Genomic DNA, 27,371 nt, shown 5'->3' with positions numbered 1-27,371 from the left:
TCCCCCGCAATACTTAATATTTAGAGTTATTCAAATATTCTGTTAACATTACCGTTGTAATTGTTAAGGTCGATTTTTTTTTTTTTTAACTTAATATTCTCATCACGTCAGTATTTTTTTTTTTTTCTTCCAACACGTCTCACAGCAGCATCTGGTGTCCTTTCTGACCTTCGTGACGTCACTGGACGCTAACATGACCTTTAAGCTCTGACGGAGCTGCATTCAGCATTAATACGCAGCTGCGATAACAACGCGGTGATGCAGATAACCGTACCGGAACGCTTCTGTCCCGGGATTCAGCGTTAAATTTGTGCGGCTCACTACCTTTCCCTGCAGCTGCCGGAAGCCAAACAGGACAGATATTCCGTTGCAGTGCTGCAGCTGCACGAAGCACGTTGATTAGTTCCATAAATCCACACAAGTACGTCAAAGTACTGCAACAGCCAGTGAACTCCTCAACTCCTCCGCACACATACAGACAAGAGAATTTTTTTTTTTTTTTTCTCTCTCTTTTTTTTCTTTCTGCCTTGTGATTTCTTTGAAAGCAACCAGAGCCTGGTGTAACTCTGCCAGACAATAGCTGACGGTTGGTTGTTAGGGGAAATGTGGGCAAAAAGAAAGCAAACATGGGAAGATTGTGACAGGACGGGGGAGAGAGAAATATCTCTGGAGTAGCCCGCACTTTACCGAAGCACTGTGCAGTTACAGCGAATACCGGTTCTTGTCTGGTTTCATGCGAGTTTATTTATTTTTTTGCCAACCTCCTGTCGGGTGTTTCCCCCCCCCCCCTTTTTTTTTTTTTTTTTTTTTTAGTGGTGTTTATAGTGTTGCCTTTTTCTCCATATCTTCTTTGCATCCTGTCCCTCGGAGGAAACGCTTAACAAAGCACACTTTCTGTACTGAAGCACCAGCTTGCGAGCTCTCTTTTGTTGGCGCTGCACAGCATGACATCATCTGGATAGTCCCTTTTGCTGAGTTGCAGCTGCTGTGCTGACTGGCTGCGCTTTCTGTTAAACTGCACCGCCATGTGGGGAGTATCAGTACTGTCTCCACCGCTTGATGAGCTGCTGTGACCTGTGGAGGGAGCCGAATAATTCCGTCATGCCCGCAACACAGCGTGAATTATGGATTTAATAACAACTTTTGAAGTGATAGCTGTTTAATTACAGTTCTTAATTACTGCTCAGATTTACTGACTCGAGGATAAGCAGCTGCCATAAAAGAATTCACCGCTTTGAATAATCAGCTTTTTTGTTTTGTTTTGGCCTGTGTCTCTCAGTCTGTTGATGATAATTTAATTGAAACGTAGTGCCGCTGCCTAACTGCATTTATAACATGACTTTGATTGCCTAAATGGGAATTTGTTACAGATTGGCCCAAAAGGAAAACCGAAGAGACGTTTTGTTAACAGCCCACGTTGCTCCCTTTCTTTTTCTTTTGTTCCCTCTTAAAACTTTAGGGAGACGCAAGAGAACCGGATGGTGCCGTCGGTGAAAGACAACAGCGGCAGCCATGGCTCCCCCATCAGCGGTAAGCTGGAGGGCATTTACTTCAGCTGCAACACAGAGTTCAACACAGGCAAACCTCCGCAGGACTCCCCGTACGGCCGCCATCGCTTCGAGGCCCGGGCCGACACACTCTTCAACCCCGACACCAACCTGTACTTTGGAGACTTCTACTGCATGTACACAGCCTACCACTTCGTCATTCTGGTCCTGGCGCCGAAGGGCTCCAGGGGCGACGACTTCTGTAAGCAGAGGCTTCCCGCGCTCGACATCAGCAACAACCGTTTCCTTACCTGCAAGCAGGATGAAGGGGGCGACGGCGGTCTGGTGTTCCACCACGCCCAGGACGTCAACCTGGAGGTGATCTACACAGAGCCGGTGGACCTGGCCTCGGGCACGGTGGCCGAGATCAGCGGGCACCAGCTGATGAGTCTGTCCACGGTAAACGCCAAGAAAGACCCCAGCTGCAAGACCTGCAACATCAGCGTGGGACGCTAAGAAACGGCAGAACGTAAAAGAGGAAGGACTGGAGGTGACTGACCTCACACACACACACACACACACACAGAGGAAGTCCACATGTACTGATGAAGCAGGCCAACACATGCATGAAGCAGCAGATTTAGTAGGCTCCCAGACATGCACACCAACATATCTCTGACACTGCTCTGTACTTTCAAGAGACCATCATTCCCAAAGAAGAGTGGAGAAAAAAGAGAGAGGTACACACACACCTGCACCACTGTCTCCTTATCTGAAAAGGGTTAACCTAACGGTGAAAACATACTTCAAAAAAACAACAAAAAAAACAACAACAACATAGATATCCCTCATAAGGGCCCACCAACTGAAAAATGCAAACCTGGGACACAGATCCATCCATCCATCCTTCTATTCATCCATCCATCCATCCATCCTTCCATTCATCCATCCATCCATCCATCCATCAAGTCACACTGACCAAACCCTTTAATGGAACTAACAAATATGGGCTGCTTCTATTCAATTTCCCGTTTATTTTAATCAGTTGTCCCATGTTTTTATTCATGACCTTTGCCTTGTTATTATTGATATGCTGTTAACTGAGTGTCCACCGTCTGCGTGGACAATAATTTTACTGTTCCTGATTATATTGACTGTTTTGTCTTTTTTAGAAATGTTTTGTTCTTATTCCACAGTTGACAAATTCAGACTTCTTCTTTTTTTTTTTTACCTCCAACTAGTGGCATGGACTGGTACTACAATTTTCTAGGGCTGCAGCATCGATAGTCATCTTTCTTTATACCAAAGGTATTTAAAAACCAGACGTCAAACCGCTGTGGAATCGTAACACTACTAATGCAACAGCCTCTAAAATGTGTATTCACAGAGTCTTTGATGACCGAGTGTGAACTACTCGTTGACATAAAAAAGAAGCAAAAAAAAAAAAAAAAAAAAAAAAAAAGCATGATGCAGTTCTGAGCAGCATGAGTATGAAAGCTGTCAGCACCTCTACCATTGCAACTTTTTCTGCAACAGTCACTCTTATTCGTTGTTGTCAGTGGAAAGACAGAAAGTAGAACCTTAAACTGTGTTTAGCAGAATAAATGTGGAAAAATATTTATTTTTATCGATACATTCATATATATAGATATATATATATAGAAAACTATATAAACCAGAAGTGCACAATGTCAAAAGCTCTGATCATTGTCAACAATGGCATTTAGGGGAGGGGGGGGGGGATTAACTTCATACTGGCTAAACAGAGGGTAAACACAAATTTGACAGCAGATATACAGTTACTTGCACTATGATGCCTACGTTCACCAACATTCACATATTTTCCGTGGTGAACATGTAAATTAAGAGGTCACAATTTAGACCAACGATGAAATTCTTAATGCATATCATAGCACAATGTAGGACTAAAAAAACGGACATGCACAAACACTGCAGGATTGTCACACTGATTGCAGTTAAGCTTACACATTTCTTTTGCCAAGATAGCACTTTTAAAATGCAGCTTCCACATTAACTGCGGACAAAGTCGTCCAAAAAAAAAAAAAAAAAAAAAGAAGTATTTTGGCAAGGAAAATAATTAGTAACAAAGTGCCATAATATACATAAAGTAATCTTAAAATTACTCAGATGTAACTAACATCAAGTTGTCACAGCGCTTTCATCCTTGACATAGATTTGTGCTACATAACAAACACTTGCTACTTCAGGTTTATAAGATGTGTTATGAATGATAAGGGATGTGTTTTTGGGACTTTAAAAAAAACAAAACTCTGCAGTTACCCAGCGTTTCATTCAGATTGTCACCAATTTCCATCAGTTTTCTTCACGTAAAGTGCATCTACATAACGAGCATGGCATTAACCAAGACCAGACCCCACGGCCTAATTTTTCAGAAGTGATCTGAGTCCTGTTAAATAGGAGTCCCACTGTGAGTAACTCAACTTGTCTTGGTTGAGTCGTGTTGTTTACTGAGCAGGGCTTCCAGTAGACGGACCTTCGCTTTGAGGTTCTTATACTGGCAGTACTCCTCCGCCATTGGTCCACGGTCCTCCTTCTGACAAGCCCTGTTAACAATACACGGAGGAGAGGAGATGCAAACAAAAGGCAAAACTTTATTTTGTAGTTTCCAACCAAACCTGCAGCAGCTTCCATAACTGGTTGATAGTCCCTATGTTGCCTTACTCGGATAGCTTTGTACAGTGTGTATTGTAATCAAAAACTTACTGTATTTACTTTGGAGGACTAACATGTACAGGACAACGGATGTGTACAGTTCAGAGCAAACGTCTATCTCTCTGTCTCTTTCCTGAGCTCTCTGTGCTGGATTAACTTTAACATGAGTGTGCATTACACCGTCGTACCATTACGATGGAATTTCTTTTGTGGATGTTTTTTGTTTTTTGTTTTTCACCAGGCATTGTTGAAAACCAAATGTTCCAAGTTTATTAAAAGACAAAATAAAATTCAAAAGCCAAATTCTTTGGATGTGCTGTGTCTGTGTGTGTGTGTGTGTGTGTGTGTGTGTGTGTGTGTGTGTGTGTGTGTGTGTGTGTGTGTGTGTGTGTGTGTGTGTGTGTGCGTGCGCGCGTGTGTGGTTTGTGTCTTACCTGCCAGTCTGCGTGTAGAAATGGTCCTCAAACTCTCTGAGCGCTTGGTGAAGTCTCCGTTTCTCTAATCGAACCGTCCTGAGATGATCCAATAATTCTGGTCTGCATGAACAATAAATCAACCATTTAAAAAAAAAAAAAAAAAAAAAAAATCTTCTACATCACCCGTTAACGTGTGCAATTAAATGAAACTAAAGTACGAGGTGCGATCCAAAGCTTCAGACTGCACTAGAGAAAACAAACGCCGCGCCTGATTTAAACCCGTTTGCCGACGCCTTCGTGCAGCGGTACACTGTGCCGAGCGCTGCCGCCGCGCTTGGAGCCGGAAGTCCTGTTTTGGAGCATTTTTCGCCGGATCCCCTCCGGAGTGTCAAAACGGCGACCTTTTAGCTTGAGTTTCATTTTGGGGAACAAAAAAAAAAAAAAAGAAGAAGAAGTCGCAGGGAGCGAAACTACCGGCATGCTCTTTAGCTCCTGACCTGACGTGGCGTCTTCGGTCTTGGACAGTGACATTCACTCAAGCTCATTGCTTCGTTGCCGTAGGCTTGCTGAAGCATTTTAAGAGTCTCTGTTGCTGATATCTCCGGTTTGACACAAAATTCGATGTGTACGCTTTCTACTGAAGTTTCACGTCTATGGTGAAATTGTAAATGCGCACGAGCAAGTGGTCACAAAACACCTGCGTAACGCAGGTGCTGATTTTGATCAAGCGACGTGACTTGGAACACCCACTCACAAAACAAACGTCTCTGGACGTTTTGATCGCGCCTCGTAAAGGTTAAAGCAAAAGAAGAAACGTGAGCTTCCAGCTCTCCTTCAGCTCCTCATTTAGAAGAGAACTGTGTACCTGGAAGCTTCATGTAGCGTTGCCATGGTGACGATCTGTGGCTGGAGACCCTTCACCTCCTCCAGCGGAGACACCAGAGGCGTTTCAGTCATTTCGAATGAAGGCAGATACTGCGACTCGTGTGAGGACAGACACCTGGGAGGTTTCGACCAGGGCGGCTGCTGCTTGGGGCTTTGCTGGTTTGGATGCTCTTCGTCGGAGCCCTCCTCTTCCTCCTGTGTAGACACACACACTGAGGGATCACTCATCTGTCAGAGTACATTAAAAAGATGAATTAAAGCATGCAGGAGACAGAGATGCTTATTGAGCAACTACCAGTTCTGTTCAGCCTGTTAGAAGCTACACATGGTATGATTTATATTTCAGCTGACTAGCTGCCAATATCAGTCTTGGCAATGTCTATCTAGCCATCATTTATTTCACTCAATAAATGAATATATTTGATGTAGCTCTTGTAATCTGCCACATGAGGGCAGTGTGACTCTTGGCCTCAGAGGCTATGGGTAGTTTTATCCTAATGCATGAAATACACCAGGTCGAAGTAGTTCTATAGAATTTCTCCCCTTCTCTATAAGACTGCCCACTGTGGTTGAAAATGTAACATCTGAGCACTCTTGCTCAAAAAAAAAAAAGTCACTGCCTGATTTTTTACTCACAATGGTTGTAATGACTGCTGCGGCTGCAGAAGAGAGCAGCTGCTTGAGGAGACGGTACCGGTCGTAGAAAGGTTTCATCAGAGTTCGCTCCTGTCTGGTACTCTGAAGACACGCAGATACAAAGACAGAAAAGGATTTTTGTTTTGTTTTTTTGTTACAAGAAGATATAAATTCAGAGGACTTAGAAATTCATGTAAGGAGAGGAAGAAGAGAAATAATAACCAAATACGGCCATCAAGAATGAAAAAGGGACGAAGAGGAGGAGGTTATCTTACTGGTCGTCCGTGCAGACTCTCAAAGTACAGCAAACACTTCTGCATGCTGGTCTTCTCCATGCTCATTTTGAAATGGGACATCTCCTGCACGCACAGGCACAATGACAAGTATGAACGGGCGACTTCGTAGTTGACCGCAAAATACAGCGTACATTACATGCACATTTTCATTACGTCGTTTACCCAGAATGACAAAAACACCTTCAGATTGTTTTTGTTGGTGGTGAAGGCGTTTCTGCAGAACCGACCTTAATGCTGTCAGGCAGGCCAAGCTCTCGCCGTCTTTCCTTCAGCCTGTTGGTTATAATGTTGACCGTTTCCTCTACAGTTGGCCTGGTGTTGCTGTTGTTGTTAAGTTGCTGCAGCTCAGTTCCTGTCGGTACCGCCTCCTTCTGGTCTGAATTGGTCCTGCATGTTTCAGCTGTCGGCCCTTTCAGTCCTGATTCTTCCGACTGTCTCAGTTTCATGTCTTTGTAAAGAAAGACCAGTTCAGAAAGATACGGTGATGTGAACACAGGGACGATATGAATATCAAATTTTGACTTTGGTTCTGTTTGAGAGAAGCGACCTTCACAAATAATTGTTTACATTGTTGGTGTTGAAATCATAAAAATGGTGGAAAGTAATTGAAAACATTGACTCAAGAAGTGTACTTAAGTACAATTTTCATGTACTCTACTTTTATTTTTTTCATCTTATGCGACTTAATATTTCTACTTCACGACATATATTTGTGGCGCAGATCTTTGTTTTCTTCTTCTTTCCCGTCCCATTTATCATCTGACAACCCGTCAGATTTCTTTTGGGACTCTTTGAGGGGTTCTCAACCCTCAGGTTGGAACCACTGGACAAATCTAACTGGATATGTAGTATTTAACAAGCTGGAGCTTGACCATCCACCGTTCAACAGCAGCGGTCATTTTACAAAAGAAAGTACTTAAATGAATTATAGTTAACGTACATGGTTAGATATTACTTCTGTACTTCTAATTAAGTAGTTTTTCACTGACTTATTTGAATTGCAACAGTATTTTTACAATGTTGTACAGGTACATTTATTTTAAGGTCGAGACAAATGTTCAAACAAAAGTACTTTGCTTTAAACAATATTGTGTGTTTGATATGGTTCCTCCATGAGAATGGTCAATTACAGCATTTGAAATTCTTAAAATGACATCTAAGCCTCCTCTATCATTGAATGAATATGTAATTAGAGCCCCAGCACCGATGGTGCGAAAGCCCTATTGTTATTCAAGCGATTATTATTATTCTCTGTAAAAAACTGCATTTTTGGCGGCTTTATTATACTCAGAAACTCATTAAAGTTGGTACACGCGTCTCTCCCAGGCGAAAAATGTTTGTATTTTAGTGGAGCCACGACTGGGCGTGGCCAAATGGCTCGCTCGTGCCCCCTAAACAGATCCCCCGGCGGCTACATTTACCTACATGCATGAAATTTGGTGGAAATGTGTATCACACCGAGACGTACAAAAAAGTTACATTGCACCATTACATCAACTCAACAGGAAGTCCGCCATTTTTAATTTAGTCGCAATTTTTGGCGATTCACAAATATTTTACTTTCAAAAAAGTCTGAAATATGGATAAAAAAAAATCCATTTATAGCATGTCGTCCGCAATATCTAAAAAAAAAAGTCATACTATAGCATGCCCTCAAAATCACCAAAGGAAGTCACAGTATAACAGGCACAATGGTGTAGTGGTTAGCGCTGGTACCTTTCATTGAGAAGGGCATTGGTTGGATTCCCACTGGAGACAGGCTTATAGATTTAAAAATTAAAAAAAAAAAAAAATCATACATTCATGTTGTCCAAACTATGAAAAAATAAATCATACTACAGCATTTTGAAAGTGAAATTTTCCCTTTTTTGGAAATTTTGAAAGGAAAATTTTAGCATTAGTATGTCGTCCGAAATATGATAAAAAAGTCATACTATAACATGTCCAAAATGTGAAAAAACATTTCATACTATAGCATGTTGTCCAAAAAGTGATAAAAGCCATACTGTAGCATGTCCAAAGAGTGATAAAAAACTCATGTCGTCCAAAAAGTGATAAAAAAAAAGTCATACTGTAGCATGTTGTCAAAAAAGAGATAAAAAGTCATACTACAGCATGTTGTCAAAAAAGTGATAAAAAAATCATACTTTAGCATGTCGTCCAAAATATGAAAAAAAGTCATACTATAGCATGTCATCCAAAATATGAAAAAAAAGTCATATTTTGCATGTTGTCAAAAAGTGATATAAAAGTCATACTTTAGCATGTCGTCCAAAATATGAAAAAAAGTCATACTACAGCATGTTGTCAAAAAGTGATATAAAAGTCATACTTTAGCATGTCGTCCAAAATATGAAAAAAAGTCATACTACAGCATGTCGTCCAAAATATGAAAAAAAGTCATATTTTGCATGTTGTCAAAAAGTGATATAAAAGTCATACTTTAGCATGTCGTCCAAAATATGAAAAAAGTCATACTTTAGCATGTCGTCCAAAATATGAAAAAAAGTCTTACTATAGCATGATGTCAAAAAAGTGATAAAAAAAAGTCATACTATAGCATGTCCTCAAAAGCACCAAAGAAAGTTACAGTATCACAGGCACAATGGTGTAGTGGTTAGTGCTGGTGACTTTCATTGAGAAGGGCATTGTTTCGATTCCCACTGGAGACATGCTTGTCAATTAAAAAAATTAAAAAAGTCATACTATAGCATGTCATCAAAAATATGAAAAAAGTCAAACCATACCATTTTGTCACACTACAGCATTTTGAAAGTGAAATTGTCCCTTTTTTAGAAATTTTGAAAGTGAAATTTTTGCATTAGCATGTCGTCCAAAATATGAAAAAAGTCATACTATAACATGTCGTCCAAAATATGAAAAAAGTCACATTTTGCATGTTGTCAAAAAGTGATATAAAAGTCATACTTTAGCATGTCGTCCAAAATATGAAAAAAGTCATACTTTAGCATGTCGTCCAAAATATGAAAAAAAGTCTTACTATAGCATGTCGTCAAAAATGTGATAAAAAAAAAAGTCATACTATAGCATGTCCTCAAAAGCACCAAAGAAAGTTACAGTATCACAGGCACAATGGTGTAGTGGTTAGTGCTGGTGACTTTCATTGAGAAGGGCATTGTTTCGATTCCCACTGGAGACATGCTTGTCAATAAAAAAAATAAAAAAAAGTCATACTATAACATGTCATCAAAAATATGAAAAAAGTCAAACCATACCATTTTGTCACACTACAGCATTTTGAAAGTGAAATTGTCCCTTTTTTAGAAATTTTGAAAGTGAAATTTTTGCATTAGCATGTCGTCCGAAATATTTAAAAAAAAAAAGTCATACTATAGCATGTCAAAAGTCATACTTGTTTAATGTCGACCAAATTGTAAAAAAAAAAGTTAAGTTTATTCAATTGTTGGGGAAATAGAAAATAGTTGTCCATAGATAATGGGTGGATAGATGTTGGGGAAGTTTGGGGAAACTTCAAAACTGGAGTAGTTTTTGTTGTCCCCACTTAAAATGCTTGCAATAGTCAAAATGTTGAGAACATTGAAAAATAGTCACAAAAGTTGACATTTTTTAATTCAGAAGAGTATTGGATTATAGATGCAGATACGTTCACAGATGGGAAAAGTGAAAGAGTTTTGATTCTAGCCCGGGCTGTTTTTTGAGATAATTGGATAAACGTATAGTTCATTGTGACAGAGCCACCAATTAGGTCAAGTAGGTTCATTTTTTTTGTACCTGAGTAGTGGGAGCAACCTACATGTCAAATTTGGTTAGTTTTTACCATAGGGATTTTGCTGCACAATCACTTTTAAGAATCATCAGAACAAAGATAAACACGCATATATGCTGCTTGGACCCCTCACAAGATGTCTCCTACATCACGGAAAATTGTAATTCTCATTGCATGTGCAAAGCACGAGTTTCCACATCACACTTCTGTAAACTTCCTATTGGACCAGGATTGGCTTCCAAATTATAAATCCTACTCAGATTTTAGGTGAGCTCAGATGATTTTTTTTTTCTCACTTTCAGCAGAAAGAATTTGACCACAGCCTTCTAGTGTCAAAATCGGAATACATCATTCTGCTTGATAAAGCTTAAACATCCAAGATAACTAACAATGACTGATTGAAGGGGACTTTAATCAAAGCTCCGATTGGTTTTTTTGACCACTGCAATCAATAATTTGTGTGTGTGTGTGTGTGTGTGTGTGTGTGTTCATTGTTTTATAACTGACCTTTAAGCTGCTTGCGACTCTTGATGAGCTCCTTCATCAGTCTTGCCACTTCTGGATGTGCTGTCTTGTCATTGTGGGCCGGCTGAAAAAAAAAAACAAATCCTCATCACTAACAGAACAGGGGCTTGTCTCTGGGACAGAGAACCTGGAGCAGGTTTTTTTTTTTTTTTTTTTTTTTACTTTGCCTCTTGTTCCAAGTGTGTGCGAGTTGGACAGTATTCTGTGCGGCAGCCCTGCCAACCGGTGGACCACAGATCCTTTGTGTAACAGACTGTCAATTTTCCAATGTACCAGTAGAGGGAGTAACTCATCCTACTTTGGTTTTTGTGGTTAACATCAGTTTAGAACTTAAACGTCATTAATAACCCTGTCAGACATGGACCGACCAAAAAAAAACAACAAGAAAAACGAATCCCTTCCACGGTTCTGAGTTCTGGATTTGAAACTTCTGATCCAGAATCCCGTTGACCGAGCAGGTCCTATTTCCTCCCTCACCTTATAGTGCTTCTCCTGTTCAAAACGCTCCTCAAAACGCCTGATCCTCTTCCTCAGCACGTGGATGTGTCTGTTGAGCATTGAGATGGAAAAAGAAGCCTCGTCTGGTTCTGTATGGACACTGCAGCGAGCCCTGGAGACAGAAAGTGCAAATTTATTCGATTGAACTCTGCATATTGTTCCACGAAATAAGGGCTCATTTGACTATCGCCCGATATGGGAGCCAGTATTAGCATTGTAATATTTATAATAAACAATACTTCCCATTCATGGCAGTATGTAAAGAGTAAAAAAAAAAAATGTGGGACTATCCCATTTGAGCCACTATTCCTAAATAAAGTTAGAGGCGAAACAGTTGCCTTACATGCGTATGTGCTGTGAGCACGGCGGAGACGGAGCTGTGTCGGGGTCCAGGTTGTAGCGTTGGCTGTGACTGAGGCAGCGAGGAGAGGGAACGGGGCAGTCGCTCATCGTGAATCGAGAGAGGAGTGGGCTGACGTTCGGGCCCTGTGGGCTCGTCGGGGTATCCTCTCCTGAAAATCCCTCAGAATGGGAGGAAGTGGAGAGGACGGAACTGGACTCTGATAAATCTGGGGATGGGGTGTGAACTGTTAAACAGAGAGAATAAGCTCAAGATATGGACTAATTAATAAAATGTCCTTACTAAACATTTCTTGTGTCAGTATTTGTTCTTACCTGGCTGTGAAGACTCGACTGTGTGTTGGTCCTGGGCAGGTGGTGACGGCGGTGAGTGGAGTAGCAGCTGGTGGGTCAAATACAGGCTCTGCAATTCAGTTGAAAGAGGTTGCTGCTGAGCAGGTAGGTTATCCCGAGCTTGGGGGTCTGGTGGTGCTGGCGGGGGTCCCAAGTCAGCCTCAAGGGCTTGTAGCTTGAGGGAGGGGCTCTGGAAACAGAAGCAGAACATGGCTTCAGGGATGCAGATGGGAAGCGGGCAGCGGAAATCAGAAAGAAGCGTTGCAGCTTGGGTGGAGCGAGTCTTTAGTGTTTCATTTGCTGCTCTGTATTCCTGTCCTGTAAAACCACTTCACTCTCTTCTTGTACGGAGCGTGGCTGAGAAGAGAGTTGCAAGATGAGGGGAGTAGTTGCCTTGTGTTCCTGAGAAACGTAGGAGTCAAAAGGCAGGATAAAGCTCTACAAGCAGGCTGCTTGGCAGAGGAGCGAGGAACCCTCGTCTTAAAAAAAAAACACAAACAAATCTTTGATCTTGTAAGGCTCCAGCAGCACACGTGAGCTGGTGCCTATTTTCAGCGACACAAAAATGGACTTTCCTCTGCTGCAGCTCGCCTCCGGTCTCTGTGTGTCAGTCAGTCAAACACTTGACCACCTAGACGTGATTCCTTTTGTCAGTCAGCGGTTCTGTAATTCCATTAACGATGTCGCTGTGATTCCTAGATGACTTCATCCGCGTGTCTGCGAGTGTGTGAGAAAAACGGCAAGCCCCCCCAAAGAGAATCCCTAAATCCACATGGCTCCCCTTCTGACTGGCATTCCCGACACTTCTGCTGCTGAACTGGCTCCACATGGATTATTCATCATGCGTGGAAGAAGGGGGGGGGGGGAGGCGGGAATACCGCTCATGACGTTGAGTGCGGTGTGGGTGTGTGCGCAAGAGAGGAGCGAGGTACTGTACATGACGAGACGTTTCCACGGCAACGTTGTCAGCCTTAGGTAAGGAGTGTATTTGATGGGCTGCGGGAAGTCACATTGCTGTGGGTGTGTGAGTGGAAGTGGGTGTACAGGCATTGAATTCTGATGCTGTTAAGCATCGTGACAATATAAGATTCATGACTGAGCTGCATCAGAGACACTCAGGGAGTAGATTGATTCTGGGCATTTGTTTTTATTGAGTTAGGTGCTCTGTCAGCCCCGTCGTCATCATCATCATCATCATCCACAACGGCAGCAGCAGCAGACAAGGGCTTGGCATCTTCTTACTCACCCTCCTCGACTGTTCATTCATAAAAAAAAAAACCCCAAAAAACACTGCTTTGTGCGTCACACAGAGGACGTGGAAGCGGTGAGGCTATTATAACTAAAGCAAACCACCCAAAGGCAGGCAGGCTCACACCTAGAAATACACACGCAGGTCGGCACATAAAAGCACGCACACGCACGCACGCACACGCACAATCACTGGAGGTACCAGCCGTCCTGGCGTCACAGATACCCCGTGTTAATTTGTGTATCTAAAAAGACCGTGGGGAAGGAGAACTTACGTCACAGCTGCTGCTCCAGCCTCTGTAATCACTTTGTCGGTCAGGAGAAGCACCACATCCTCCTTCTTCTTCATCTCTCCTCTGAGGAAACAGACAGCATTATCACTGAAACGTCTCATTCCCAAAGCCCACTTACTGACACGCACCAATGTGGGCATGTACGAGCAAAAATGCAGGTTACAGTGACACATGTAGAGATTAAATCATTTCCCCCCCTCTTTATTTTTTCTTACCAGTGGTTTTTTTTTTTTCCACCAACGGTTCAAAAGTCAACACGTATTTTTCAAAATTGAACTCATCGCCCCAGACTAGATAGCAGCTGTCACTATTATTATCATCATCAGCATCATTCAGCTTTGTGTGTTTAGCCGCTGCGACGCAAAGTCTTTTTTCTTTTTTTTTTTTTACTGTGGCTTAATCTGGTAACCCCTCTGGATGGTATCCCTAATCACGATTGGTTTAGAAACAGCTTCCCTTTTTTTTTTTTGATCTGCTCTGAAAATTTAACTGAGCATTAATATCACTTTGAAAGTTTGTTTTTGATCTGAAATCCCAGATGAGCTGACTAAACTTTAAGGCTCTCTCTCTCTCACTCTCTCTCTCTCTCTGTGGTGGTATTTTATGTGCATTAGTGCATTACATTTTGCTAGCCTGCATGCCTAAGGCTTCAGTTTTTCTTCTATCTCTGTAAAGGAGATGTTTCCTCTTTTCAAATGTGCTCTATAAATAGATTATTGTGACTCCAAATGTTCCAACTTGGCCCTCACGGAGTGTTCGTATGGTCGTTAAAAGCTTGAGTTTAAATGGGAGCCTTCGAAAATGATTTGGAGAGCACAGTCTTATTATTCTGAAAGGGCCGTTTACCTTCCACTGAGACGCTGTGGTGTCTTCTGTCTTGTACCTTATGCAGCACAGTAGGCTGAAAAACAAAATGAAGGCAAACACAATAAAATCACAAATATGAATAAAAGTGCACCGTGTATTAGCAAAATTAATTAATTAATTAATTAATTAAAAGAAATCAACAAGCTATTCTTGTAACATCCTTCCCTCTGGTCACAGTCCATGTGACTTTAATACTGCACACACTGTGCCCTGTGTGTATAATAATCAATCCACAATCAGACCTGCTCACAGGCAGGACTGACCAGCTCTTCATATTTGTGTGGCCACGGGGTCATCTGGCGCTGCCATTAAGGCTGTGGCTTATTCATGTCTGACATTAATGAAGCATAACCGTGGCGACCTGTCCTCTGGCTCTGTGGCGGCAGCGCAAACAAAAAGTCGGCATGCCACCATGTCAGGTCGATCTAACCGAGCTATTTGGTCTGCTCCATGTGAGCCCCCGTGGCAACTCAGTGTTATTTGGACTGGAATCATATCAAAACCATGAATGTGAGCAGCACACTGCTCCGATAACCTACTTCTCGTCTGACCGCGGGCCTTCGAGATGAACTGAACTGAGAGGAAGGGAGCGGGAGTGGTTTGGGGGGGGGGGCACGAAAACAACGGTAGCATCCAAATGAGACATAATTAAATCTGATACACTGTGATTGCTAAAAAAAAAAAAATAAATAAATAAAAGGAACATGCACACAATAAACTTCTCTTTGATTTTCAGTTGTGATTAGTTGTTGTGACTCGTTAAAGAGACAATCCCTATAAACAAACACAACAAAGCAGAAACAAATGAGGCAAAACATGAATGTAACAAAATGTCATCTTGAATAGTCCACATGGAGAAGTTTTCATCTCACCTCTCCGTGCGCTCGCTCCGAGTTTGGGTTTTGTTCGGTGATTCTTTCGCTACCCCGCAGTCTGATATACATGAACTCTGCCCTGCGTCTGTAGGAGCCTGAAAAACAGCTCAATCAGTGTTATAAAACCCTTAACACAACTAATGAGGTTTCCTCTTGAAACATTAAAAGTGTAATTGTGCTATATCGCTATATCTAACACCCCACGGTATATACAGTGCATCCGGAAAGTATTCACAGAGATCTCTCCAGAGATGTTTAATCGGGTTCAAGTCTGGGCTCTGCCTGGGTCTCTCAAAGACATTCACAGAGTTGTCCCGAAGCCATTCCTTTGTTATCTTGGCTGTGTGCTTCGGGTCGTTGTCCTGTTGGAAGATGAACCTTCGCCCCAGTCTGAGGTCCAGAGCTCTCTGGAGCAGGTTTTCATCAAGGATGTCTCTGTACATTGCTGCATTCATCTTTCCCTCCATCCTGACTAGTCTCCCAGTTCCTGCCGCTGAAAAACATCCCCACAGCATGATGCTGCCACCACCATGCTTCACCATAGAGATGGTATTGGCCAGGTGATGAGCGGTGCTTCTGGAAGGTTCTCCTCTCTTCACAGAGCAACGTTGGAGCTCTGTCAGAGTGACCATCGGGTTCTTGGTCACCTCCCTGACTAAGGCCCTTCTCCCCCGATCGCTCAGTTTGGCCGGGCGGCCGACTCTAGGAAGAGTCCTGGTGGTTCCAAACTTCTTCCATTTACGGATGATGGAGGCCACTGTGCTCATTGGGACCTTCAATGCTGCAGACATTTTTCTGTACCCTTTCTCAGATCTGTGCCTCGATACGATCCTGTCTCGGAGGTCTACAGACAATTCTTTGGACTTCATGGCTTGGTTTGTGCTCTGACATGCACTGTCAACTGTGGGACCTTATATAGACGGTGTGTGTCTTTCCAAATCATGTCCAATCAACTGAATTTACCACAGGTGGACTCCAATCAATATATATATATATATATATATATATATATATATATATATATATATATACCAGCTGTGTGTCAGTCAGTTGTTTGTTTACCATATTTCTAGATCTAGAAATAAAATCTAGAAATAAAAATAAAGGATTATAGACACAGTTGAATAAATTTAAACAGCTTGAGAGAGTCAGGTCTGACAGCTGGAGACTGTGTGCAAGACACAAAAGTAAGACAGAAAAAAAGAAAATGCAAACAAAAAGGCATAAAGAATATAAAAGCAAAAAAAAAAAAAATCAACAGTGCACACCATGGAGCAGTCGGCTATGATGGATGAGGAAGGTGCCCTTCTATCGTCTACTTCTACCTCCTCCTTTTCCCTTGATATGAAGGTGAGCTGTGGCATCTGTGAGAAGGTCCTGCTGATAGAGGAAAAACTTAATTTAAGTGCAACCTATTCCAAAACTTTGCATTCATTCAAATCGATTGCACGTTTGAGAAAGGCAGACAGGCGGAACAAAAGTGGCAAATCCTTCGCATCTTCTTAAAATGACGTGATTACTGCTGTCACCTTGTCAGATGCTTGAAGAAAAGCATCTGTGTGTGAAACAAGGAAGGACATTCACCCGTGTGTGGTACACTCCATGTCCGGTGGCTCCCCCCGGACGGTCTGAGATGGTCTGCTCCGTGGGTGCTGCCATGGCCCGGGGTCATTGGGGCAGGAGAGGACGCAGCTTGCCTCCACGATGTCACTGCTCTCCTCCAGAGCCTCCTGGTTTGCAGTCATCTTCTGAATGTCAGCGCTGACGTCAGAGCTGCTTTCACAACCCTCCACCAGTGTGTCTGGACTATGAAGGGACACAGAGAGAAACACAAACAGGAAGAAGTGAGGGGGAGGGGTGGGGTGGGCAGTTTTAATGAGGCATCTTTTATAACGTGTGTGTAAGTTGTAAGTAATACCTTTATTAAAGGTTAATATATCTCCTACTAATGCTTTCCGGATAAAAACAGGATATTAACTAAGAACTTAAATGCTGATAAAAAAAAAAATTAAAAAAATCATTTCTACCCTTCTTACAACAGTTCATTCAACTTTTAATTGGGCTGAGAAATTAATGGATTTTTGTCAAACCCCCCCCCCCCCCCCCCCCCCCCCCCCCCCCCCCCCCCCCCCCCCCCCCCCCCCCCCCCCCCCCCCCCCCCCCCCCCCCCCCCCGTGCTCAGTGGGCACTTTATCCAGAATAGTGGTTGCTGAATGATCCATTATGGTCGAACAAATATTCTCGTTTAAAAGACAAGGTGAATGTAACACAAAAAGAGGATGAATTACATTTTTCACAAAATGCCAAAATAATGTTTCCATCATGTTTTTTTTTTTTTTTATGCCTATAAAGCATTAGTAAAAGTTGAATTAACCTGCAATAGAGTTAACAATACAACACATTATAGAGTAGGGACCTTTTAGAATGGGGGTCTTATGCGTGATTGGAAAAGGTGAAAGTGTCAAAAAGAAAGCGAAAAGACAGTGACAGCTATGAAAAGACGGGGAAATCACAAATAACAAGGAACTTTTCTTATTATAAAAAAAAAAAGATACTGAGAGAGAGATTTGAAGAAAGTAAAGAGCGAAAGAAAATCTACCCAAATCTGTAGGGTATTAAAACAAACATTCTGAAAATTGCACTCGAGAAATAATGAGGTATAGGTCTAAGTTATGTTAACAGAAGTACAATATGTGAAATCTAATACAAAAGTTTTTAGGCGCATTGGTCAGACAAGGCTAACGTGAGCTAAGTCTGCTCTCGTCCAACGATTTATACCCGAGACAACTGCTGACTTCCGTAGGAAATCAAATATCTAGGTCATTAATCGGCAGTGCTTGATCTAATGCTACATTCTGACATGTCTCATAAAACTCTAACGAGCTACTCCAAACAAAAACAAGCACATCTGATTTTTCCAATGACTGTTTCCGCATGAATTTGTCCTTCCTCAAACATGTTTCACCTTAACAGAGGCTTGTCAAAAGTGCCACAAACAGACAACTATAGCCTGTTACTAATGTTCACATCATCAAATCCCAAGACACACAGATGTCACTGCATGTCACACCACAGACGTCTTTTGTTGGCAGATAGCAGCACGCTACAAATCGTTTTATGCGTTATGATGCAGAGCAAATACATCTGCCCTGGGTCTGAGACTGCTTTCCATTAGCTCACTCACTTGTGGAGGACTGTGGCTCCATGGTTGTTGTCACTGATGCTGAAGCAGATGAGACAAGAAAACATGCTCTCCCCAAATTCCTCCACTTACAGGAGCCGAGCACAGAGATCAGATGTGGCAGTGAACAGCCCGCTGCTTCGGAGGGACGGAGAAAAGCCAACAACATAAAAGAAAAGAGAGCGCAGACGACGGCTACTTAATGGTCACGAGTGACACCCGGAGGCAGAGGACTGACCCACCCACTTCTATTACCCGTGCCCACAGACACTCGCACATATACAGACACGGATATGAACTCGCATACGGAAGCACTTGGTCATATTTAAGGTCTACAGTGACGGTTCTAGCACTGCAATATGGGTGCATGGAAGCAGGCCAAAGAGGCCAAGAAGGAACACACAAAATGACAACAATAAACACAAGGGTGCACACGAGTTCGTATGTTCACACGCAAGCACGTCATCACTCTGACTGATGTATTCAATCAGAATTATTACTGCGGGTTCAGTACTGTTTTTAAAATATGTGACCCAGAAGGGACGATTATTCGTGTGTGCTGGCCAACAAACCCCATTATACAACATACATTTCTTGACCTACATATTTAGACTTGACCTGAAAATGGACCGTTTTAGAAATTCATTTAAATGACCTGCAAATGCCATTTACTGGAAACTGTAGCAAATAGCTGACTGAAAACACACTACCCTATTTCTTAGAATTAAAATCTGTAGATCTGAAATATGATCATATGTAAATGGTGGCAGTGAGAAAGCAGACACTCGTTTTGAAATTAAACCCTATGTCGGTATAATTAGAGTTGGAATTGATATGGACTGTGACGTTCGTGGGAAGCTTAGAGGTCCAGAATTGGCAGATGGAACAGCACGCAAAGGCTAGATGTGTTTAGAGAAAGCACAACATCCTAATAACGGATCTGGCATGTGCTAAGACAAATAAGCGACAAAAGGGTAATTTTCTTATTTATTTATGCCAAATAAAGTGCTCAATCTGTTTCTGTGTTTCTGTGCTGCTGCTTTTATCATGAGGGTGATAACTAAATCAAATGTTTAACTCCCGGCTGTATCTATTTAATCTGAAGCCCCTCGTTCAGTTGAGGAAACAGGATGCTAATAAAGACTAACAAACTAATAAAGGAAGAGGGAAAGTTGTGGACCTTGGATTTTAGACAACACTTTAGATGTAGAAAGACAGACAGTTGGAGTGATGCAACATAATATGCCAGAACAGACGAGAGTGGGAAGCTGTTGATGAAAAATTATTGATATTTATTAGGCCCATGACAGCTAAAAACAAACACTTAGAAGCAGCGAGAACACATAACACCGGTGAGGTAGCTTCTACTTGAAGCACTCGAGTGACAGATTTTACAGAATCTACTATATGTAGATGGAGTTTCAACGCGTGTCCATCAGGGGGGCTCTTTTAAAGGAAAAACACTGTCCGACATTCACAACTATTATTTGAATAGTAACCAGAGGGTACCACATACTTGGATGCGAGCTCCACACTGAAATCCATATTCTTTGCTCGGGGCTAACTGAAGATATTGCTGTGGAGCCTGGCTCTATTAACCACAGTGAGGGCAAACTGACAAACAAAAACATATAGCAGGCCAGCAGCTAGATTGACACTGCATCAACATGAGCTGGTGGAAAGAAATAAAGATCCGAGTCTAAAAGTGCTCCGCTATGAAAAGACCATTTCTGTGTCAGCTGAGAAAGACAGAAAGACACAGACACAGACACACACACACAGACACAGAGACACACACACACACACACACACACACACACACACACACACACACACACACACACACACACACACACACACACACACACACACACACACACACACACACACACACACACACACACACACACACACACACACACACACACACACACACACACACACACACACACACACACACACACACACAATTAATGCACTTATCTGACTGGCTCAGCTACATCTATAACTCATCTTTCACTTGACACACATGGGCAGTTTAACAACAGTCTGGGCAGTCTGACATCTGGCAGCCAGGCTGCTGCCTTCTGTGACCTTCATATATTTTGCCTTTAGACCATAAGGCTTTTATTAGCAATACCTCATAGCTTAATTTCAAATATCATCTTCATCAAACTCCCTTCCACCAAGGACATCCTTTAATCATCACAAAGTAAACAGAACTACAACCATTTCTGTTTAAAATGACAACTGAGAGGTGGTTTTTTTTATCTTCAAGAACTCTCATCTACACAAACGGAGAGAGACACCGGACACAGAACTGTACTCAGTCAATCCGTATTCAGTAAATGCACACGAATGCCATGACGCATACCGGCAAATCCAGAAAATACAAAAATATACTTGCGTATGTATGTGTTCAATTTAAGAATAGAATATAAAGCAATAGCCTCTAAGTTCTGAATAGCATAGATCAGCATAGATTCTGTCAACCATTATCCCACTTCTGTGAGATGATATTTTGCTAGATATCAGACAGAGAGGTCAGTTTTGCTTTACGAGAAGCGTTCACTTTTTCCTGTTGGCCACAGATAGATGGGGGCAAAGTTACTGTGAAGACGTGTTGCGCTGTAGGCAACAGTTTGTTGCTTCTTGTCTTTAAAGTGACTCGATTGAAATATTTTTGTTCAGCAACTTGTCACCTGCCCCCGTTGACCACAATATCATAAGTAAAGTCAGCTGTTTAATGTGTAAATAATTGAGCTGTTGTCTAAAAGTTCTGAATATCATTTAATCAAACGATTGGTGTACTTTTTTCTTTTGCAACATCTCTTAAAGCAAGTCTGATCATTTAAAGGTTAACTAAAGCTCTTTAGAGTTTCACATCACAGCACTGAAATGCATAAATTTGTCTTTGATGTTATTGGACAACAGTAGATATAACAAAAAATGTCCTTCAGTGTTTAAGCTTCTGTCTTCTGCTGATCATTCATATATGTTTCTATCAATTACAAGCTTAACAGAGCACTTGAGTCAAAAACAGCAGTGAAGCCCTCCTAAAAGTTGCAACAGCAATGAAAAGCTGTAAGTTTCACAGCAGGACTGTCTGACATTGATAAAATGTAGTGACTTAGTTTGACATCTTTGTAACAGCCGTGTGAACAGAGTGAAACAAACCCCCAGAGATTGGCCTTAATTCCCTGCGAATGACATCTCAGCTGTCATTTCACCAGTGATACAACCGTCAACACGACAACTGGCTCAACAATGCTGAATATTGAGTCAAAGGTCAGAGGCGAAAAGTCAGCTCCTCATTATTTACCCCAGGACAACACACACACACATATATATATATATAAATAAAGAGTTTGGTGACAGTTCGAATGCGAAATAAGGCAACAAAAATTTGTTTTAACGGCTTACGTAATTAATGTTATCTATCAATCTTTTGCAGTTACAAATTTACGATTGCTGAAGCGACGACAGTACCTGATGAGTTCAGATGGCATCTGCAGTGTTTGGTTAAAAGCAGCGGTTGCGGACACTGAGGCCGTCTCTCCCTCCAAATTCCCCACGTTACTCTGCTCTGAGTGACAGCTGCTGGGTCGGACCTACCAAGGACAACAACAGTGAACACACACACGCACGCACGCACACGCACACACACACACACACACACACACACACACACACACACACACACACCACCACCACCACCAGAGAGAGATGACAGAATCTCAAAACACTTCTGCAACTTCTGTCTTTATTATTGATAGGTTTGTTTCGGCTATGCAGCTGATCGAAACTCCACAACAAAGGATATAACAGCCTCCTGAAAAATGACCTTTTAGTTTAATGGAGTGTACTGCACCAAAACAACATAACAAACATTTAGAAATTATACTGCTGTCTATGGTAGGCCAGAAACAAAATTCATACATGAAAGGACTACATCAAAAGATATTAAAAAAAACTGGTTCAAGGACTCACAACTGTGTCCCTACAGATAAAATGGTTCTACGAATTTGTTAGTAAGTGCTGTGATTATTTGAAGCGAGATTGATGTAATCGAAATTCCTAAAAATACATTTCTGTCAAAGCTAAGGGGAAAAAAAAAAAAAAAAAAAACATGATTCACCTGAAAGTGTGAGAGAGCGGAGAGAGTAGGGGGAGGGGGCGAGGCGGAGGCAATGGAGGAGGCCACTGACTCGTCGGCTGGGACTGGAAGGAGAACCTCCTGATGCCTGAGAAGATGGAGCAGCAGGGCGTTACACAAATTCTGCTCCTCCAGCATCCTGGGTCCTGATGGAAGACTGCATAAGAAAAAGAGAAGGAGGGGGGCAACACAAATGTCATACGAACTCTGTAATGTGAATTCAAAATGGTCCTCCATTAAGTGTTGTAACAAACAGAATGGAAAGGGGTTCCATCTAGTGGAAGGAGGCATACACAGCAGTGAACTGAAGTGAACTGGTCAGAGTGCATAAAATGTTAAACTTGACATTTAAAATGAATTTTCACCTGACAGAAATAAACAGCCGACCGGTAAAAAAAAAACAACAACAAAAAAACATGTGAAGCTTCGCTTTAGCAACCTCCGCTCTAAATGTCTGAGATATGTCTGACTGCCGGTCATAAAATTCACATGAGAGAGGTAATCACCACTTCAGACCTAAATAGAAGGTCTTCGCATCTTTATGTGGAGGCTGCGGTTTGTTTTCAAAATGTCGCCCCGTCGCTGAAATGATCTATTCTGTTTTTCTTTACGTCTTACCAGTGTGTAAGTGGAGGTTAACATAGCATACGCACCCATAGAGGAGAAAGTGAAAAATGTGGGTGTTAATAGATGTGTGTTTATGTGACAGGACGGTCAGTCGAGTGACAGTACAGAAGTAGTCTGTCACACGGATTGCACAACAGACATATATGAGGGGAACAGGCTGTATATAAAGAGGTTTGGATGACAGGTATGAGTTATGGGTGCAGACACAGCGGAGAAGCTGTCACATGTCTTGTCATACCCGGTCATTTCAATTTAAATTGTTGGAAAAATGATTAAAATCTTGAAACAAGCGAGACAAAAATGGACTTAAATGTAGCTTAAAAGCAAAATTTACTATTTTGGTTTAAGTAATTGCTTTGTTCAGCTAGATTTTTATTGCTAGATTTTGCGTCATGTACCCTCTCTTTCGCTGTCTAATCCTTTTCACTCAAACCATTATATCGTTGTTAAATTCCTCTATTGCTGTTCTAATTCCTGAGTAAGCAGAAGCTAAAAGCGCAGCACTCTCTGAATCCACAACTCAAACCCACCACTGACTTTTTTTCCCCCACACTTCTGCTGCCAAGTCCACTTCCCCAAACACACTTCTCATCGTCTGGCTGTCATCATACGACATGCAGAACTTTATGGTGTGACTAAAACCACATTCCACTGACTTTCAGAAGAAAATGGAAACGACATGGACGAGACTGGGAGATCGAGTGACTGGGAAGCAGCTGATGAAATATGTCAAGTCCTTACTGTGGTGACAGAAACTCAATCAGCAAAAGTGTAACTCTACATGTACCTCCCTGGGGATTGTGTTTGTTTATACGATTGTCTGAGTTCTGTAAACAGGAAGGGAGAAGCAACCAAAAAAAAAAATCCTGATGACCTCTCATACATCTGTCTTTTTGTGTGCCATGCTCTGTTATTAGTCACAAACCCCACCCATTTCCTCGAAGGGACCAACCCAACTTCACGCCAGCACTGAGGATTATGAACTGTGGCCAGACACATCTCGTGACAGACAAAGTACTGTTTTCTACGTCTCCATCTGACAAACACAAAATGCAAGAGAAACCACAATCATCTCGCTCCTTAAATCTCTGTGTGAATACCAACGTTCTAAGATGTGCTAAGTGACAAGGTCACCAAACTGTCTGCTCAAGATTCATGTCAGTGTGTACTCAGACGGTACTGATTTAACGGGTGGAACCTCACGTCTCACCACAGCTTTGGAGAGGATCTGAATCAGGCTTTAACAAAAAGCCACTTACTGGAATACAGAAGGCCCAAAGATGGTTGCCAGATTTTCCACAGGCATGTGATTTGATTGGCTGTGAGCGGCCACTCTGGACAGAAAATGGATGAGGTAAGACAGAGTGACGAGGCTGTCATCTGGGAGGTGGCAAAGATTTTCTCTCAGACTCTGATTCATCTCTGCCTTATCTGCATATCCTGAAAATGAGAAAACACATCAAAACCATTTTTATCAACATGCATGACAATCTAGTATTTGCCATCAGTGGATACACGATACATGACCTGATATATAATGTATTAATTGGTATGTCAACACATGAACATAGCACTTTGCAGACGACCTATCCACCCCACTATAAACAACGACTCTGCACATATAAAATACAATTATATAACGTGCCACTGAATAATTTATTTTAAAACATCCCCTCAGAACTCACAAATGGGCATTGATACCAGCCGTTCAATTTTACTAAGGAAATTATTAATTGGTTACCCGAAGCATAATCATTTGTTTAAGTAATACTTAATTCCCTTGCTGTGTCTATTGTTATTGTACCGAACACTTTAAAGCAACTGATATCAATTCACATTCGGGAATGTATAAACCACTGCAAACCAGTCAACTCTGTTTCCACTTCTGTGATTTGTTCTCCATTGTAGAGGCAGACATGTTGGAGAGATGGAAACATGAAAAAAATATATATTGATGCTGCCGATAAAACTGTAAATAACCATCGCACAAGTTCCCAAACTGGCTTCAATCATTTGGCCTTTAACGCATAACTGAATCATGGTGAATAAAAATATAACATGTCTGATGGTTTGTTTCTGTTTTGTTTTTTTGGCAGATATCTTAATAGATTTACTGAATGTTTTAACAGCAGTACGACAATCCCCTTGTAATAAATATACTGCGTGATACAATGGTTTTAGGCACTGAAGGAAAAGTGGGGATGCTTTTGAAAAGTTTCTAATTAGCAAGTTAGCTTAACGCAAAAAACTGCAGTAAACAGAAAACATCGTAAATCAAGTCATCAAACTTGCACCAATTCTTCTCGGTACACTCGCGCACAGTTTTGAAAGGCGCTTGGTAGGTAAGTGGTCTCAAGCATCTTGGAAAACCTGCCGCAGTTCTTTAGAACTGACTCAGCTGCCTTTTGCCTCTTCATGTAATCCCAGACTGACTGTTGACATCAGGGCCCTGTGGGGGCCATACCATCTGGTGCCGGACTCCTTGTTCCTCTTCTCGTCACTGAAAATAGTCCTTTATAACCCTGGCTCTATGCTTGGGGTTGTTGTCATGCTGCAGAATAATTTGGGATCACTCAAATGCATTTTGTACATTACACATTGCTATACGCCATGTATGTCGACATCATAAGGGTCTGTTCATTCCCTTTTGGAGCGTCTAGGTTCTCTAACCACATGGCCGAACAGCGCGTCTTGTTCCTGAGCCCGACGCTGTCAGCATCTGACTAAGGGACACTTCAGTGTGGCAGATGCTTGTCAGCAACAAGCTTGGACTGACACTTTCACTGCTCTACCACTGTCCTGTCTCAGCAGTTGATTTAACGCTTGCACTGTAGCTCTCACGCGGTGTCCCGAGATACAGTGGCATTTCAATAGGCCTACGGTTACGTTCTGAAAAAGTTTGTGGATTTAATTCTAATAAATGCCAGTCCATTTCTTTGTACCCGTTAAGCTCAGGAGCAGCTGTTTGCGCTGGGGTTCGGGCACTATGGGGACGGGCAGCTCCCGGAAGAAGAGCTTGAGGAGCGAGGTCACAGTGGAGACATCTCCCTCATGCTCCAGGACCACCCTCTCTCCCTCGTCCCACCGCTGCCTCAGCTGCCTGGTCCGCACCATTGACCCGCACAGGCGGAACAGACCTCTGTGGTGCATTCCTGGGATGAGTAAAACAGATCCATAGTCAGCACACGTGATGTCAGGTGATGTCTGACTATACTGTTGTGTTGAAAGAGTGGGAGAAAAATAAAGAAAGAGGGAAAGGCGGATGTGTAGGATGGAACAAGGCAGAGTGGGAAAACACGACTGACTCCAATGTGCCTCAATTACCATTCTTATCCAGGAACTCCACCATGTCTCTTAACACCACGGGTACTCCGCATACCATCTGCCCATCCTCTCTCAGTGTTTCCAAGGCGACACCAAACACACACCCGGGTGTCAGGTGCTCAGGCTCTGCTATGGAGGTGGGAGCAGCGGGCTCCGGGCTGACCTTGGCGCCGGGCTTCAGGATTCTCACTGAAGATGGGTCGCTCTGCTCGGAAAGAGGGCAGCTGATTAAGAGATGACACTAGTTTACTGCGGTCACATTCCTCCGTGAGAAAGGTAGTGAGGGGGACCGGTGTTCACGGGAACCCTCCTCCATTTTGGAGCGCATATCTGAATAAACAACAGGTGTCCACTTCATCACTCGGGGATCCTTGACTTGCACCCCAGCGACCCGTGTTATCAAAACGTCAGGTGCCGCCTAACAACAAAGGACAAAGTGTCATATTTGTTCAATAAAACAATTCATATTAAACTGCTAAAACACAAATGACCAGCTTCATAAACGGGAGTATTTTGAAGTTGTAGCAACAGTTGGCTGTCTCTTAGTAAAACGGCGAGAAGTTCTCTGTCCTCCTCCCGCGCCAAACATTTACAGATTAAAAAAAAAAACCCACAGAAGAATGTGCTGAGATCCTACTTGTTGTCTGCAGTTGAACTTACACAGAGCGACATTGAAGCGCTTGCTCCCATTTTTTTTTTCAGCTCAGCGGACCGGGGTAGCTTTCCATTTTTTTTTTTTTTTTTAAATTGCAGACAGATTTTCCCCTCCTCGACATGACGCTACGCTCTCTGAAACTGTCGGAAAGTCCGATGTACGACGGAAAATCCCTGCCATCGCCGTCACATCCCAACGTTACGGCTTAAAACGAGCGGAAATTCTCTCGCGAAAAATGGGTCAGTTAGCGTCAAACGTACCGCAACG

The 27,371-nt window shown here is 42.3% G+C and overlaps 2 protein-coding genes and 1 long non-coding RNA gene across 6 annotated transcripts in view; 2 read left to right on the top strand and 1 right to left on the bottom strand.

Moving 5' to 3' along the window:
- Positions 1–4,484, top strand: part of LOC138617683 (phytanoyl-CoA hydroxylase-interacting protein-like) — an 18,256-nt gene extending 13,772 nt beyond the window's left edge. Inside the window, exon 5 of the mRNA XM_069692867.1 lies at positions 1,460–4,484. Coding sequence (XP_069548968.1) covers positions 1,460–2,003 — 544 coding nt within the window. The 3' untranslated portion in view covers positions 2,004–4,484. The remainder of the gene's footprint in view (positions 1–1,459) is intronic.
- On the bottom strand, positions 3,075–27,371 carry LOC138617682 (protein FAM13A-like). Of its 3 annotated transcripts, none has more exons than XM_069692864.1 (21): positions 27,110–27,371; positions 26,450–26,654; positions 26,068–26,277; positions 24,385–24,565; positions 22,481–22,655; positions 21,832–21,953; positions 16,746–16,967; positions 16,430–16,538; positions 15,159–15,256; positions 14,266–14,320; positions 13,402–13,482; positions 11,861–12,068; positions 11,529–11,772; positions 11,165–11,297; positions 10,670–10,751; positions 6,642–6,862; positions 6,394–6,477; positions 6,119–6,220; positions 5,463–5,677; positions 4,616–4,717; positions 3,075–4,072 (listed from the first exon to the last, which is right to left on the bottom strand). In XM_069692864.1, the coding sequence occupies exons 1-21, from the start codon at positions 27,137–27,139 to the stop codon at positions 3,946–3,948; spliced, it is 3,006 nt and encodes a 1,001-aa protein (XP_069548965.1). In that variant the 5' UTR covers positions 27,140–27,371; the 3' UTR covers positions 3,075–3,945. The 3 variants fall into 3 exon arrangements, with proteins under 3 accessions (XP_069548965.1, XP_069548966.1, XP_069548967.1); XM_069692865.1 differs by having other exon boundaries at positions 11,529–11,754; XM_069692866.1 differs by lacking the exons at positions 3,075–4,072; positions 4,616–4,717; positions 5,463–5,677; positions 6,119–6,220 and having other exon boundaries at positions 6,577–6,862.
- Positions 8,793–9,684, top strand: LOC138617518 (uncharacterized). Of its 2 annotated transcripts, none has more exons than XR_011310668.1 (3): positions 8,793–8,922; positions 9,265–9,408; positions 9,452–9,684. It is a non-coding gene; the product is annotated as an uncharacterized lncRNA (long non-coding RNA). The 2 variants fall into 2 exon arrangements; XR_011310669.1 differs by having other exon boundaries at positions 8,793–8,962; positions 9,337–9,408.

The sequence above is a fragment of the Brachyistius frenatus genome, unplaced genomic scaffold (assembly GCF_029030835.1).
Source record: "Brachyistius frenatus isolate BFR_SWC_R1_liver_20210118 unplaced genomic scaffold, ASM2903083v1 Contig_13, whole genome shotgun sequence".
In the NCBI taxonomy this organism is placed as follows: domain Eukaryota; kingdom Metazoa; phylum Chordata; class Actinopteri; family Embiotocidae; genus Brachyistius; species Brachyistius frenatus.
Note: the sequence above shows the minus strand (reverse complement) of the source record. Positions and strands in the feature narration are given on the sequence as shown.